The sequence below is a fragment of the Saccopteryx bilineata genome, chromosome 1 (genome assembly GCF_036850765.1).
Source record: "Saccopteryx bilineata isolate mSacBil1 chromosome 1, mSacBil1_pri_phased_curated, whole genome shotgun sequence".
NCBI classification, from domain to species: Eukaryota; Metazoa; Chordata; class Mammalia; order Chiroptera; family Emballonuridae; genus Saccopteryx; species Saccopteryx bilineata.
The window spans coordinates 31,070,871-31,089,101 of record NC_089490.1 but is presented as its reverse complement, the minus strand read 5'-3'; the positions used below and the strand labels follow the sequence as shown (position 1 = coordinate 31,089,101).

The 18,231-nt window shown below is 37.0% G+C and overlaps 1 protein-coding gene across 11 annotated transcripts in view; it reads right to left on the bottom strand.

Moving 5' to 3' along the window:
• MLIP (muscular LMNA interacting protein) overlaps window positions 1–18,231 on the bottom strand; it is a 249,990-nt gene that overhangs the window by 32,717 nt on the left and 199,042 nt on the right. For 9 of the 11 annotated variants that reach the window (XM_066252746.1, XM_066252752.1, XM_066252743.1 and 6 more), the window contains one exon: window positions 14,089–14,295. The exons of the other annotated variants lie outside the window; for them this stretch is intronic. In XM_066252746.1, the coding sequence (XP_066108843.1) occupies window positions 14,089–14,295 (207 nt within the window). The remainder of the gene's footprint in view (window positions 1–14,088; window positions 14,296–18,231) is intronic. 11 annotated transcript variants of the gene reach the window in all.

Genomic DNA, 18,231 nt, shown 5'->3' with positions numbered 1-18,231 from the left:
GGGGAAAACCCCACAAAAATGTGGAAACTAAACAACAGACTTCTAAAAAATGAATGGGTCAAAGAAGAAATAAGTGCAGAGATAAAAAGATATATACAGACAAATGAAAATGAAAATACGACATATCAGAATCTCTGGGATGCAGCAAAAGCAGTAATAAGAGGAAAGTTCATATCACTTCAGGCCTATATGAACAAACAAGAGAGAGCCGAAGTAAACCACTTAACTTCACACCTTAAGGAACTAGAAAAAGAAGAACAAAGACAACCCAAAACCAGCCGAAGAAAGGAGATAATAAAAATCAGAGCAGAAATAAATGAAATAGAGAACAGAAAAACTATAGAAAAAATCAATAAAACAAGGAGCTGGTTCTTTGAAAAGATCAACAAAATTGACAAACCCTTGGCAAGACTCACCAAGGAAAAAAGACACAGGACTCAAATAAATAAAATCCAAAATGAAAGAGGAGAGATCACCACAGACATCATAGAAATACAAAGAATTATTGTAGAATACTATGAAAAATTATATGCCACCAAATACAATAATCTAGAAGAAATGGATAAATTCCTAGAACAATACAACCTTCCTAGACTGAGTCATGAAGAAGCAGAAAGCCTAAACAGACCAATCAGCAGGGAGGAAATAGAAAAAACTATTAAAAATCTCCCCAAAAATAAAAGTCCAGGCCCAGACGGTTATACTAGTGAATTCTATCAAACATTCAAAGAAGACTTGGTTCCTATTCTACTCAAAGTCTTCCAAAAAATTGAAGAAGAAGCAATACTTCCAAACACATTTTATGAGGCCAACATAACCCTCATACCAAAACCTGGCAAGGATGGCACAAAGAAAGAAAACTACAGACCAATATCTCTAATGAATACAGATGCTAAAATACTAAACAAAATACTGGCAAACCGAATACAACAACATATTAAAAAAATAATACATCATGATCAAGTGGGATTCATCCCAGAATCTCAAGGATGGTTCAACATACGCAAAACGGTTAACGTAATACACCATATCAACAAAACAAAGAACAAAAACCACATGATCTTATCTATAGATGCAGAAAAGGCTTTTGATAAAATACAACACAATTTTATGTTTAAGACTCTCAACAAAATGGGTATAGAAGGAAAATATCTCAACATGATAAAGGCCATATATGATAAACCATCAGCCAACATCCTATTAAACAGCATAAAACTGAGGACTTTCTACCTTAAATCAGGAACAAGACAGGGTTGTCCACTCTCTCCACTCTTATTCAATGTGGTGCTAGAAGTTCTGGCCAGAGCAATCAGACAAGACAAAGAAATAAAAGGCATCCATATTGGAAAAGAAGAAGTAAAGCTATCACTTTTTGCTGATGATATGATCCTATACATCGAAAACCCGAAGGACTCCACAAAAAGATTATTAGAAACAATAAACCAATACAGTAAGGTCGCAGGATACAAAATTAACATACAAAAGTCCATAGCCTTTCTATATGCCAACAATGAAATATTAGAAAACGAACTCAAAAAAATAATCCCCTTCACGATTGCAACAAAAAAAATAAAATACCTAGGAATAAACATAACAAAGAACGTAAAGGACCTATATAATGAAAATTACAAAGCATTGTTAAGGGAAATCGAAAAAGATACAATGAGATGGAAAAATATTCCTTGTTCTTGGATAGGAAGAATAAATATAATCAAAATGGCCATATTACCCAAAGCAATATACAAATTTAATGCAATTCCCATCAAAATCCCTATGAGACTTTTTAAAGAAATGGAACAAAAAATCATCAGATTTATATGGAACTATAAAAAACCCCGAATAGCCAAAACAATCCTAAGGAAAAAGAATGAAGCTGGGGGCATTACAATACCTGACTTTAAACTATATTATAGGGCCACGATAATCAAAATAGCATGGTATTGGCAAAAAAATAGACACTCAGACCAATGGAACAGAATAGAAAGCCCAGAAATAAAACCACATATATATGGTCAAATAATCTTTGATAAAGGGGCCAACAACACACAATGGAGAAAAGAAAGCCTCTTCAACAAATGGTGTTGGGAAAACTGGAAAGCCACATGCAAAAGAATGAAACTCGACTACAGCCTGTCCCCGTGTACTAAAATTAATTCAAAATGGATCAAAGACCTAAATATAAGACCTGAAACAATAAAGTACATAGAAGAAGACATAGGTACTAAAATCATGGACCTGGGTTTTAAAGAACATTTTATGAACTTGACTCCAATGGCAAGAGAAGTGAAGGCAAAGATAAATGAATGGGACTACATCAGAATTAAAAGTTTTTGCTCAGCAAGAGAAACTGATATCAAAATAAACAGACAGCCAACTATATGGGAACTGATATTTTCAAACGACAGCTCAGATAAGGGCCTAATATCCAAAATTTACAAAGAACTCATAAAACTCAACAACAAACAAACAAACAATCCAATAAAAAAGTGGGAAGAGGACATGAACAGACACTTCTCCCAGGAAGAAATACAAATGGCCAACAGATATATGAAAAGATGCTCAGCTTCATTAGTTATTAGAGAAATGCAAATCAAAACTACAATGACATACCACCTCACTCCTGTTAGATTAGCTATTATCAACAAGACGGGTAATAGCAAATGTTGGAGAGGCTGTGGAGAAAAAGGAACCCTCATTCACTGTTGGTGGGACTGTAAAGTAGTACAACCATTATGGAGGAAAGTATGGTGGTTTCTCAAAAAACTGCAAATAGAACTACCTTATGACCCAGCAATCCCTCTACTGGGTATATACTCCAAAACCTCAGAAACATTGATACGTGAAGACACATGTAGCCCCATGTTCATTGCAGCACTGTTCACAGTGGCCAAGACATGGAAACAACCAAAAAGCCCTTCAATAGAAGACTGGATAAAGAAGATGTGGCACATATACACTATGGAATACTACTCAGCCATAAGAAATGATGACATCGGATCATTTACAGCAAAATGGTGGGATCTTGATAACATTATAAGGAGTGAAATAAGTAAATCAGAAAAAAACAAGAACTACATGATTCCATACATTGGTGGAACATAAAAATGAGACTAAGAGACATGGACAAGAGTGTGGTGGTTACCAAGGGTGGGGGGGGGGGAAGAGGACATGGAAGGGAGGGAGGGAGAGAGTTAGGGGGAGGGGGAGGGGCACAGAGAACTAGATAGAGGGTGACGCAGGACAATCTGACTTTGGGCGAGGGGTTTGCAACATAATTTGATGACAAAATAACCTAGACATGTTTTCTTTGAATATATGTACCCTGATTTATTAATGTCATCCCATTACCATTAATAAAAATTTATAAAAAAAAAATATATTTTGTGACTTAAGTTAATATGAATACTATTTCTTTTTATATACTAGGGATTTTATGAGGGGGGAGGGAAAATGGTAATCAAGTACTTATAAATGTATTAGTATAAATAGTTTTCCTTTATTATTTTTCATATTAAAGTTCATTTCTCACATGGAATCCTGAGACAATTTAAGAAGCAAAGTGGAGAAGTTTGTTATAGAGAAAGCATAGAATTTTCAATGAGGTAAAAACTTTAAGGTCATCCAGTACAGAGGAAGTTCTCAGTTTAGAAATTTTAAGTGAATCTCAGAAACTGACATTTTTCTGAATCTCCTTACATAACTTTGATGCAATCAGCCCAGTTTAGATCCTAGAATAAGAGTTTTAGAACCAAACCCAATAACCGACCATTATAGATGAGAAAAAAGAAACCTACACAAAAAGAGTGAAATGTGTGACACATAGTATTTATGTAAATTAAATTATATCACACAAAATAACATGACTTTTGAAAGCAAAAATACAGACAAAAAAACACATTAGTATAGTTAACTACAGGGAACAAAGCAGAGTGAGTAATCAGAATGAAAGGAAATACACATGTGAATAAATTGAAAGCTTTACAGAAATAAAAAGACATTTCAGATGAAAGGAATGTCATCCTATCAGGTTGATGGATTCTTTCTTCACTCCAACATCAAACTTTTACAAATAATAGCTAGCATGCTGAATATATAAAATGGGTACTTAAGTTGGAACATGAAAGTTTTGCTTGCATCTGTCACTTGATCTTGGTTACAATCCTATGACAGAGATTCTATTTTTATTGCAATTTTACAGGTGAAGAAACTAAAGGAAGAGTTTAAATTACTTTTCCAAGTAGAGACAGAAAACAACTCATGTATTCCACAAAATGAATTTAGCAACTGATGTCTTGTTATAAATAGAGTCTGCAGATGAACTTGCAATTGCATTTTCCTATTGGTACAGTAAGTATAGGTAGATTTACTGATCAAATCAGAATATTTGTAAATGGCCTGACCCTCAGGTGGTGCAGTGAATGGAGCCTTGACCTGAAACACTGAGGTTGATGGTTCAAAACCCCAGGCTTGCCCTGTCCAAGCACATATGAGAAGCAAGTACGAGTTGATGCTTCCCACTTTTCCTCCCCTTTCTCTCTAAAATCCATTTAGAAAAATCCTAAGAAAGAATATTTTTAAATGAGAAGGGGCACTAAAAATAAATTATTGAAGCCATATCATTATAAAAGTATTTATTTAATGACTGAAATGGTTACATTGGTACACCTATAAAATATTTCTTTTCAAAAAACTATTTTTTAAAAAATAAAGTTAAAAATATATAGGACAACACATATTGGTATACTTTCAAAAACTGCCCCGCTTCATTAGAATATATGGTGGTCCTACACAGGAAAATGCATTTTCCTCTTTCTGTGAGATACCTTGAAGTCTCGTCCTGGCCTCTGGCAATAATGATCGCAGCCTGGGGGCTGCCCATGGGAGGGAGAAGGAGCGGGCAGGGCTGGGAGGGAGGTGGGCAGGGCTGGGAGGAGCCGGGCAGGAAGAACAGAGGTGGAACGCGAACAACCCTCTCCTGCTCTGAAAGGAGAGCTATGTTGAGAGAAGTGAAGTAAAATGACTGCACAGTCAGCAGCCAGGCCTCCCAGCACTATAATTTTTGAAAACTGGAAGTGAAGATGTTCTCAGAATGACGGTGTGTTTTCTCCTGGGGCTTCAAAGCTGTCTCTCTGTCTATAAAGATTCTATTCTTTCCTGTAAAACCCATTAAATGTTCCCTATAAATAGAGCCTTTCTGAGGATGAAATCCCAGCCTTATTCCTGCCAAGAGATCAGACAAGTCAACTAGATTGTGAAGGCTTAGTCCTCACTCCGTGCGGCTCTATTCACGGCCTGGCCCTGGGTTTTCTTGCTTGTTGCTGGTGCACATTGGCAGAGACTGGGGGGAGACGAGGATAAGAGATGCCTTCCTGTCGCCGTGCCTGTAGTTGTGCTCAGCAAAAGAAGGAAAGGGTAGTTGGGATAAGAGAAAAAAAGTGCACAAACCTGAGATCTTAAATTGGAATGTGAAAGTGGGAATTGGAATTTGTGCTTGATTTACAAACACGGGGGAACCTCAGAGATGATGAGAATAGAAGATAGAAGAAATGAGGCAGAGGATGGAGAAAAGAATAAAAGTTAGGGAAAGCGGTAAACTTTCTACTTATATATGTTATATACATACAGGGGGTCCTCGGGTTACAAGAGTCTCAACATATGATGCTTCGAGTTTACGATGCTCACTCCCATAAAAACAAAAAAATTGAGACGTAAGTGTTTCGTCTTATGCAATTAGCATCATACTTACGGACTACGTGGGCAAACTAGTTTGGTTGCGCGCAGTGAAGAATACGCGCGAACGCGGCACATGAGTGAGGGAGTTGGCGTCCCCCAACTACTTGGACTGCTAAAAGCCCATGTGTTCCATTTGTGTTAGGCTAGGGTATATTTCAATTCACACCAAAATTCGGGTTACATCACTGTTATAGGAATAGAACTGTGTCATAGCCCGAGGACCCCCTATATTAGATTTCTCACCTGAGAGTCAAGAAAGTAGTTAAGGCTCCATGGCAATGTATTAGAGGTGCCTAGGAACAGTAATCGTTCTAAATACACCGAGTTCTCAGAAACAGAGGCTGGACTCCACGAGGCCATAACCCAGACACAGGTTTTGTGCGTGGCACTTTATGAGTTTTGATATTAAAAAATTTTAAATGTATTACAAAATGGAGGGGAAACTGGCAAAATAACTATGGATGAGACACAACGTTCAGATAGTAACCTCACCCTGACATGTTTCTTTTGTACTCTTTATGTTTCAGTAGTTACACACAGCCCAATGCATAGCATATCAAAACTACAGAAAATTCTCTTGTTTTGATAGCCAAAGTTTTGATGTGCGAGGTCCTTGACTTCAAATTTAGATCATGAATGTAATATTTGTTAATATATATGTCACTACCTGCCTTGATATTGAGATCAGACCTTAAAATTTTAGTACCAACTTTAGCCTCTAAATTTAAAATTACTTGTCCCTGCTTCTCTTTGCCTGACAGTTTTTTCTAGGGATGACTGGCAGGATCCCATCCTCCCTCCCAGATCATGCTCTACATTGTCTCCCAGAATGCCCCTGTAAACTCAAGTTTGGATTACCCAGAGTAGTCCTTGCCCGATGACACAGCCTTTATCAGGTGTCTCTACTCAGTTTCCCACTCCCCTAACTGGTATTTCCTGGAATCATCTCCCAAATTAATTACTTCTATAGAATCCTCTTCTCAAGAAACGCAAACAATGATACAATAGATTCTCATTACCTGCAGTAATTATGTTCTATAAAGTCACTGCAAACAGAAAATAAGAAAATAGTGAACCATTGCTCCAAGGGGAAATACAGGATTCTGTTTCTACACATCTGATCACATTTTTATCAATAAATCAAATATACCTTTGTTTTATGTGTGTTCCTTTTCAAAGACACCTTATTTAACATATATTATTGATTAACACTGAACTCACAGCCAACAGCACTCTAACTCATGCCTAAAGGAAGCTTACTGCAGATGCATATTTTCTCTGTAAGTTACATCAGAGCCTTCTTGAACTTAGAAAATACTAGACTGTACTTTAGCACTGTTCTTCATATGTCTACAAATGACCATAAAAGTGCAGTGAGTATTGAACTGGTGAGTCACAAACAAATTTTAGCAAGTAGGCAAATTGACACATGAGTTTGCCATGGGAATAGGAAGAGAAGGGTAGAGAAGTCTATGTAGGTATCCAAGCTGATGGTTCTGAGATATCCTCACCAAGAGTTCCTGCTCCCAGTATGCAGGCAACAGTACTTTTCCATGCATGCTTTGGGGCTCAGAAGTAGCTCACCTGGAGTCAACAAAGGCATGCTGTGTAGGTGAAGAAAGAAGAATACAGCAATGCATTATATGGTTAATGGTCATACTCCAGACTGGACTGAGGACACCCCAGTGGGTACCAGAATCCACAAACAGCAGGAAAAGATCAGAAACTCCTGCCTTCACATTCTCTCCCCACCTATGCTCCTGTGCCAAGGCACTCTATAAGCTTATTGGAAATGGGATGCAGCCCTGAAAAGAGGGAGTCTCAACTGATTGAAATTGCACTAGACATGATGCACTGAGAAACCCAGACAGAAATGGACTCAGATTTAGTTTCTACTTAAAATAGAAATAACCCTAAATATACAAGCATTTTGTGTTCTTATTAAAGAAGTTGGGTCATTTTAGGATTTAACACACATTTATTGCTATACCTATAATGTGCAAAAACACCATATTAGTATGTCACATTCTTGACTAAGCCGATCACAATAGATAAGTATGAGATAATCTATAATATGCATGAGATACCTTGGTACAGACAAGGATCAGAGAAACTGAAAAGAGAAAAATACCACTTTGGATGTTGATACATGGGGAAAACACAGGGGAGGAAGTATGATTTGACTAGGTCATAAAGTATGAGAATGAATGGTTTGCATAAGTAAGGAGAAAAAGCAGGAAGGTATTTTATATGGTGAGAATGCATGAGAAGGATGCACAGTAAGAAATCCCCAAGCCATGCCTGGAGGGAAATAAGTAGATTGGTTTATGTAAAATAGAATGAAAAAGAATAGTAAGAGAATCCAACATGACAGATTTAACAAAAACAAAAACAAAAAAAAGAATACATTGAACTTGATGAATGACTAGCTATGAGGGAAAAGCATACGGATGAATCAAGTTTTGAGGTTGGGGACTGAGCATTCTGGTACCAATGACAAAGGTAGAGAAATCAGAGCAGAACTAGTTGGAGGCGGAATAAATGATGAGTTTGAAGTGACAACATGACATCTCAAGGGCACTGACAAGCAAGCAACTAAAGTTATAAAACTGGATCTCAGAGGAGAAGCAGAATTAGAAATGGGTACTTGAAAAGGATCAGTACTAAGATTAATCAGGGCAGCCTGTGACTGGATGACTCTCTAAAGTGAGGCAGTTAGAGAGAAGAGAGAAGAGAGAAGAAGAGGAGAAAAAGTGTTCACAAAGAAAACAAAGAAGGAGCAGTCAGGGCATGGGAACATACATATGATCCCAAGAGCAGAGCAAGGAGAACGATTCAAGAGCTTCTGCTCAACTGTGTCAATGGCTCCACAGCATAAAAGTTAGACGCCTGAGGAAATTCTGCTGAGTTTGCTGCCAAGCAGCATATGCTTGAGAGAGCAATTTTAGTAGAGTGGTTGAGGTGAAAGAAAAAATGCATTTGTTGTTGTTGTTCTAATTTATTATGCATTTATTGGTTAATTCTTGTATGAGCCCTGGCCGGGGATCAAACCTGCAAACTTGGTGCATCGGAACAACACTCCAACCAACTGAGCTATCCGGCTAGCGTTGGCCCCCTTCTCTTTTTTTTTTTTTTAATTAATTACTTTATTTATTTATTTATTTTCACTCCAATCAGTAAACCTTTTTTTTTTTTTTTTTTTTACAGAGACAGAGAGAGAGTCAGAAAGAAGGCTAGATAGGGACAGACAGACAGGAATAGAGAGAGATGAGAAGCATCAATCATTAGTTTTTTGTTGCGACACCATAGTTGTTCATTGATTGATTTCTCATATGTGCCTTGACCGTGGGCCTTCAGCAGACCGAGTAACCCCTTGCTTGAGCCAGCGACCTTGGGTCCAAGCTGGTGAGCTTTGCTCAAACCAGATGAGCCCGCGATCAAGCTGGTGTCCTCGAGGTCTCAAACCTGGGTTCTCCGTATCCCAGTCCAACGCTCCATCCACTGCGCCACCGCCTGGTCAGGCAGCCCCCTTCTCTTGATGGTACTTATTTTTTGGTCCAGCCATATTCATTTAATTTTATTTTCTATTTTGTTCTTGCTGCTCCACAGTAACCATTTAATTTTTATATTGAAATTAATTTATTAATTGTAATTGTTTTGGATTACCACGGATTATCCATGTATGTGGAAGTATCATCCACATATAATAATGAGGTTATTGTTTCTCTTTTAATTTTTCTTATTTTTTTTATTTTTCAAATTTTATTTAGATAATTACACTGAAAGAATGGGTTGAAGAGTATATAGAGGGGGAATGTAGATAATAACTATTGATTACTTTGAAAGAAAGCAAATCTTGAAGTTACTAGGATTATAGCATCATCAAGGAAAAGGCTGGGAAAGTTTTTTATGTTTTGTTTTGTTTTGTTTTTTGAGAATTCTGCACACAAAGAAGAGGGATCCAACAGAAAAAGACCAGATGAATATTCAAGAGATGATGGGAACCACACTGGAATGCTTACTAGCAATAAGACCTAACTAACCCTTATATGGTTCTTGCTCTGTCCCGGGGGCTGTTCAAAGTGATTTGCACGTATTAGTATACTTTAATCTCCTAGTAGTCCAGTAAGGTAGACATTATTAATATCCTCATTTCATAGGTCAATAAATGGAGGCATATAGAGACTGAATGACTTATCTAATATCACCATCTGGAAGAAGTGGGGTCAACAAATGAATGCAGACATACAGACACCACGCTGTGCTCCACTGGGCTATGTTACTTTTAAAGATTAAAGAGTAATGGCTGCCTTTATGAGACTTGGGGAAAGAGAGGTTATACTGGCTTACCCTAAGATAAAAAGGAAAGTACCTGAGCATCATCATATATGAAATGACATCATATAATAGAGCTCTATCCAGTGGTGGGATTCAAATAATTTAACAACTGGTTCTCTGCCCTAATGACCGTTTTAAGTATAAATATATATAATATATATATGTATATACTAAAAGGTAATTTATTATTTCATGCATTTAATACTTAAATAAGAACAATCAAAGAGGTACACAAAACTAGATAATGTTATAAAAGTTTTAAAATATTAATGAGAAATAATAAATAATACTTGACGAAAAACAATAAAACTGTTAAGATATTTCCGTATTGTGTAACACAAAGCTGAAACAAATGTCAGCTTATCACTCCCTGGTTGTTTGACACTTTTCCCTTTACATTATATGTTTGTTTACTGAAGTAACAAATGTGAGGGAATTAAAATGTAGTATTTCATCAAAGGTATAATGAGTTTTATGAAATGAATAGCTAAATATTACAAGCATAGTTCCATCAAATTTTTTTCACCTATAGGCAGAATGAACATATCTATGGGAGCTCAGAATATGCTATTAAGCAGAAGAACTTTAAAAAAGAGTAAGAAATGTAAATTTATGATTTCCACATTGGGCAGCTGCCCAGGCACCCACCTTAGAGAGAACCCTGATTGCAAGTGCCATTTTAACAGCTGGTTTGCTGAACTCAACAAACAGTTAGGTGTCGGTTCTGCTAAACCAGTGTGAACTGAATAAATCCCACCACTGGCTCTATCTTGAAACTAAGAGAAGAGGGTAGGGATTAGGGTAAAGACTTAGTGGAAACAATCAAAAAGCCCATCAATAGACGACTGGATAAAGAAGATGTGGCACATATACACTATGGAATACTATTCAGCCATAAGAAATGATGACATCGGATCATTTACAGCAAAATGGTGGGATCTTGATGACATTATACGAAGTGAAATAAGTAAATCAGAAAAAAACAGGAACTGCATTATTCCATACGTAGGTGGGACATAAAAGTGAAACTGGGAGACATTGATAAGAGTGTGGTGGTTACGGGGGGAGGGGGGAAAGGGAGAGGGAAAGAGGGAGGGGGAGGGGCACAAAGAAAGCTGGATAGAAGGTGACAGAGGACAGTCTGACTTTGGGTGATGGGTATGCAACATAATTGAAAGACAAGATAACCTGGACTTGTTGATCTTTGAATATATGTAACCTGATTTATTGATGTTGCCCCATTAAAAAAATAAAATTATAATTAAAAAAAAAAAAGACTTAGGACATGCTGAGACTGATGAAGGTTTAGAAGAGAGAAGCACACACTACAATTTCAATAGGAGAATAAAACTTGTTAAACAACTTCTGTAGGCCCATCTTCTGCAGATGCCATCAAACATAGTTAAGTCAGGTTTAGTGTGGCTTTCCTGGGGGAATGGTGGGAAAATTAAGATTTGGAGATGAGCCTAGCTGGTAAAGCTATAAATCAGGGCTGGGCATGACATTACACTATTGGATAGAAGTTAATTTAGATTGCCAATTATGTCTTATAATGCCACTGAAAGAGCTATTTCAAGTAAAAAAGTCAAGTCTTGATAACTTAGTGTACTCCTGGCCCAGTATTTATAACACAAGGTTGGTAAACATAGATATCAACTTAGGTCATCTACATATTTTAGTAAGAACAATTAAAGTATGAGACTAAGCAGTTGAATCTTCCATCAAGAAATAACTTACTACATTATTATTATTTTAGATATAAAAGTTTCCTTATTCAATATCAATAAATCTTAGACTCTGGCCTGCCCAGGCGATGGTGCAGTGGATAGAGCTTCGGACTGGGATGTGGAGAACCCAGGTTCGAGACCCCAAGGTTGCCAGCTTGAGCGCAGGCTCTTCTGTTTTGAGCAAGGCTCACCAGCTTGAGCCCAACGTTGCTGGCTTGAGCAAGGGGTCACTCAGTCTACTGTAACCCCCTGGTCAAGACACATATGAGAAATCAATCAATGAACAACTAAGGAGCCGCAACGAAGAAGATGTTTCTCATCTCTCTCCCTTCCTGTCTGTCTGTCCCTCTCTCTGACTCTCTCTGTCTCTTCAAAAAAAAAAAAAAAATCTTAGACTCTGAAAAACAAAACTTATGAAGATTATATGGACAGAAAATAGTTATGCAACCTCAAAGGGTTTTTACATCTTGTTTTTCACAGTCTGACCAAGTGTAGGCTAAAATACCGATGACACACAGCGTCTATTCTTGCTGAATGGCTCCAGGAGCACCACCAAAATATCAAAAAATGGCCCTGGCCAGTTGGCTCAGCGTTAGAGCGTCGGCCTGGCGTGCGGGGGACCCAGGTTCGATTCCCGGCCAGGGCACATAGGAGAGGCACCTATTTGCTTCTCCACCCCCCCCCTTCCTCTCTGTCTCTCTCTTCCCCTCCCGCAGCCAAGGCTCCATTGGAGCAGGGATGGCCCAGGCGCTGGGGATGGCTCCTTGGCCTCTGCCCCAGGTGCTAGAGTGGCTCTGGTTGCGGCAGAGCGACGCCCCGGAGGGGCAGAGCGTCGCCCCCTAGTGGGCAGAGCGTCGCCCCTGGTGGGCGTGCCGGGTGGATCCCAGTGGGGCGCATGCGGGAGTCTGTCTGACTGTCTCTCCCCGTTTCCAGCTTCAGAAAAATACAAAAAAATATATATATATATATCAAAAAATGAGCTATTTAATACAATGCCTATAAAATATAATTATAACCCAATCATAGATGGCAATTTACAAGAAAATGGTATATTATCAGCAAATTATTAACTATATTTAATAGCTAAATGCATTTAATAGATGTTGGCAAGTATTAAATCAGCAAGAATTTCAAATAATATAAAATTATTAAAAACTTACAAAAAATTATTAAAAATAATATACCTCCTCTGAAATACTTATTTTTCCTAGACTACAAGTAGGAAACAAAGGTCCTAAAAATCCTGAACTTTGCCCCAAAACATTTTTTTGCAGTAAATGGATATTTGAAAGTTTAATTCAGGACCCATCATTTAGTTGGAATAGATGGCATTAAATATAAACAACAAATCACTTCTCATATAATTGTGTTCACTTTTTAGATAATTGGGTTTAGAGTGAGTTTATAAACATTTAAAAAAATGATTCAGGGTTCAAGTAATATATATAGTTCTACTTTCTAGAATATGTGGCCTTGACCTATTTTTAAGTATATAGTTATATTTCATAAGATAGAAAGAATTTACAAAATAAATGCTTTTAAACAAGGTTTTAAATTTTTAAAAAAGACTTAATTGCAGGTTGATTTTGACAATTCAATTTTTTCAGGAAGTTTTCGGGGGCTGAGAGTCTACAATAGCTCAGATGTCCTAGTAATGCTCAGAAGAGTAAAAGGCAATTATATGTAAGCTTTGTGAAGTATTGGCTACTTGCTACTAATGGAACCATTATGATTGTGTTACAAAGCCAACTATAAATATTTTTTGCATGTTTTTAATATATATGCATATTTTTGATACTGTGCACCTCATTATTACATATATATCATCATGATAAATTATGAGGCAGATAGATGCATTTTACAGACAACTGCTAAAATTCTAAGTATTTTTTTGCCCGTTGACTACAATTATAAGTGCTTCCTCCTCAAGGCATTATAATTTAAAAAAAGCTTTTTAAGAATATTGAACTGAGACTAGAAGATAATTAACAACAATGGCATCTTGTAAGATTTTGGAAAATTTCTTGGAATTTCTACCCTAAGCTAGAACATTATACAATAAGAAATGCACATCAGGAAAAAAAAACTTTGAAAGGAAAAATAAATATTTAATAATTTCTCAAGGTGAATTATTATCTTTTTGTAAGTTCATGTGCCTTAATACAAATATTTACTACTAATATACTTAAATATTCTTAATATATGTTTCTCCCACAGTTAAGTTTTAAAAGTTAAGCATAAAGAAGGTTCACAGCACAGAAAACTTGCCATTTCAGCAGGGAATTCTCACCTTGTTATACGCGTTGTGACTAAACAGGGTGTGAGAATGTTCCCGTTCATCAGTCAGTGAGAAGGAGGACAAATGACTGAAGGGTCCTGGGCTCAGACAGTCAGCATGTGAGAGGGCCTGTGGATGCAGCAGGGACTTAGCAGGAGGAGAGAGTCTAGTCTTATATAAAGGATGGAGAGAAACAGGCTTGTGAGGGATTGTCACATCCTGGGAAGAAGAAATGCATAAAGAGTATGTTAGTGGACAAAAGTCAAACTCACTTGGAATTAAATCTAAATATTATAGATGTCATGTCAGAATTTCTTACAAGTAAGAAGAAAACCTCTTCTCATATATAGGTTCCTCACAAGAAACTAGCTTTCATAGTGTATTCTTTTGTCTTTTCCAACAATTCCTGTCAGCCTCCTATATCTAGCCTCTCTATACAACTAAACAAATGCTTGCAATGTCTCCTAAAGGGTGCCAAGTTTGTTATTTTTGAAAGTATTGAGGCCCTGGCCAGTTGGCTAAGGGGTAAAGTGCTGGCCTAGCATGTGAAAGTCCCAGGTTCAATTCCTGGTCAGGGCATACAGGAGAAACGATCATCTGCTTCTCCACTCCTCCCCCCTTCCCCACCAGTAGCCATGGCTTAAATGAGCAAATTGACACCAGGCACTAAAGATGACTCCATGGCTTTGCCTCAAGCACTGAAATAGCTCGGTTGCTGAGCAATGGAGCAACAGCCTCAGACAAACAGAACATCAGCCCCAGATGGGGGTTTCCCAGTGGATCTCAGTCAGGGTACATGCAGGAGTCTATCTCGCCACTGCCCTGTCTCTCACTTAATAAAAGAAAATAAAGTACTGATAGGAGAAATTTTTATTTTATTTTATTTTATTTCAGGTGAGAGGAGGGAAGATAGTGAGGCAGACTGCTGCATGTTGCCCTGACTGGGCTCCACCTGACAACCTCATCTTGGCCCAATGCTCTAGTAATAAGCTATTTTTAGTATCTGATGTTGATGTGCTTGGAACAACTGAGCTATCCTCAATGACCCAGGTCAACACTTGAACCAGTCGAGCCACTGACTGTGAGAGGAGAAGAGAGAGAGGAGGGGGAGATGGAGAGGGAGAGAAATAGATGGTCACTTCTCTTGTGTACCCTGATCAGGAATCAAACCCAGGATGTCCATACACCAGGCTGACATGCTATCCACTGAGAGAGGAGAAATGTTTAAGGAAGAAGACAGCTCATCCCAAAAGGGGTAGATGGGATTAGAAACTTCATTGAAGAAGTAGGTACCAGTGGAAATTAACTGAAGGGAGCTTGAGATAGGTCTGGTGAGAAATAGAGATAGAGCAAACAAATGAGTTCAACTGTAGAGAGGAGAGGTAATGAGGTCTTAACTTGAGTGGGCCATTAACCTAGAAAGGGGGTTAGTGCCAATGACTTTGAGCAAGGAAACCACAAGAATGGGAAGTCTTGTGCCTATAAAATAAAGTTGCAAAAAGAGTCTGTCTACATAAATATCCATGAAAGAGAAGGGCTACTTTTCTTGTAGATATATAAGTACCTTTTATACTGCAAGCTGAATTCATTCTTCCAAAGCAATGTATTTTTAAGCCATTGACTGGTTTTCTAAAATTTATGTTGAATATGTTTACTATATCAGTATATGTTTCCCTCCCTTTTTAAAGCAGTAGATTCAAAACTTAATTTGCAAATTTTCTTCAAAACACTTTCAGAAAATTTAAACAAGTTAGAAAATTAAAACTCTAATATATTTAAGTTTGTAAATTGAGTGATTTATACCTTCTGTGCTTTGAAACGGTAACTAAATGTGTTTTATTTTTATTAGTTTTATATTTGTGCTTAAACTCTTTATTTTCTATATCAAGCAAATACAAATAATCTCAAACATACACATGAGAAACATACACAATTATAAAAAAGATAATACTGTATACAATATTCTGCATTTTATTTGTTTGGATTTTTCCCCCCAATAAACAGCTCTTAAAAATGTCTATGTCAGAACAAGAACGCTTTGGATTTCTGACCAAGACACATTATTGAGTTACTGCATTGATTCTAATTGTCATTCAGTTGATTCTCTTGGAAGCTCCGGGTATATCACAGAAAATCACCTAACACAGTGATAAATTTACCTTCTCTTTGCCAGTCTGTACATGTTTTATTCCTTCCTATTATCTAATTCCATTGATTAATACTTCTAACATTATTAAATAATAGTCATGTTAGTGTGTAACATTAATGGAATGGAATACTGTAGTTTTTTTGCCCATTAAAGATGACTTGAAGAATGAAATATGTTCTAATTTTGTTTTGCTTCTCAATCAACTATTTCATTATTTTATCAAAGCTAATTACATTTCATAATCAGGGGTAAAAGTGGTTAATATGAAAACTGTGTAAGAAAGGGGCGGCATTGTTAAGAGTTGAAGGTGCCTAAAAAAAATAAAAGATGAGCTGAACAGTCTCTGGTTTATATTCTGGCTTCAACTTTTCTTGGCGGGGTTAAGAACCTAGCATGTAAGCCTGTAGTGATCCATGGGAATCAGAGAGTTTCCTATATGGGGGAATCAGACAGGGTCAAGGCTGAACTCATTAGGAGGAAAATGTGTGGTGAGTTGTTCTGTCATTTTATGTTTCTAGACTTGCTGTGGCCAACCTCCATCTCTCAGAAGTCAGTCAAACCTGAACACGTCTGTAGGTAAGGTCAGATGGTGTCTCCAAGAATATGGGTGGGGAGGACAGCGTAACTTTATCTGCACTTGGAAAAAGCCAAAGAGAGCTATGAACCTTAGGCTCACTTGAGCACTATCTGGCAGATACTACAGGACAAAGGTGAAAGAATTCTCAGTAGTGACATTGTCAACATAGATATCACACAAGGTACCTGTTCCAGTCTGTGCTGGTAGTCTTCAATGCTTTGTATAAAAGTTGCTGTCCCATGACTGTCTTTACCAACCTCCTAGAAATTGTCTTTGCCTACTCCTATGTTCGGTCTTCACTTTCCAGTGCCCCACATCTTTCTTTCTTTTTTTTTTCTTTTTTCTTTCTTTTTTTTTTTTTTGGTTTCTTCTATATACACTGCGTCCTAAAGGTAATATATACATACTGTGTTTCCCCATGTATAAGACACACCTTTTTCTGAAAAAATTGGGATCTAAAAACTGGGTGTGTCTTATACAGTGGTTGTATAAGTGTTTTTTACTTGGATTTCCCACTTTTTCATGCAGATGAGGAGTTGTCTGAATTTTATGATGAATAAAACAAGTTCAATAACTTTATGTAATACATTTTTTTCAAAATTTGGGCCCCAAAATTAAGGTGCTTCTTATACACAGGAATGTCCTATATATGGGGAAATATGGTATATTCCATTGTTGATGATAACTTCACAATTTTCCCAAAGAACAGTAATTTACTTAAAGAAGTTATTTACTTTAGAGAATAAATTTTTTTCTGACTTATTTTTCCTTTAAGCCCCCAAAATGTCACATTTCATATATTTCGAATTTAAAACAGACACTATAAACTGAAGACTCTATGTATATTTTTAAAGATTTTATTTATTGATTTTACAGAAAGATGGAGTCACGGAGCAAGAAGTGGCATCTCAGCTGCCTCATACACGTTGCATGCTTGTCCTATGTGCCCCGCCCACGCAAGGCCAGGGCCTCCAAACGCGCCCTCAGCGTTGGAGCTCAACACTGTCTTCACTGCACCACCACAGGTCAGGCTGCTAAACTGAGAATGTTTTAAAATCTATATTTTGTTCTAACTGTATAATAAAACTCCAATGTATTGTAATTTTCTTATTAATTACTGTTTTAAATATTTGGAGGTGTTGTCTATGTATTTTCTAATAGTATTTGATACAAAGAAATGAATTTTAGTTCATCATTCTATTGTTTTCTTATGTATTATTTTACAATGTTTACTGTAGCATGAATATATATCTCCCCAATTAAGCTGGGTTTTTACTTTTTTCTTTATAAAATTTTTTCCAAAAAAGTCTTTCATTATTTACTTCAGTAAAACTTCAAATACTATAGCATTGAATAGCCATGTCTTTAAACATTACTGAAAATGCTACCATGTCTTCATGCCCTAAATACCTACTTTAAACATGTCATA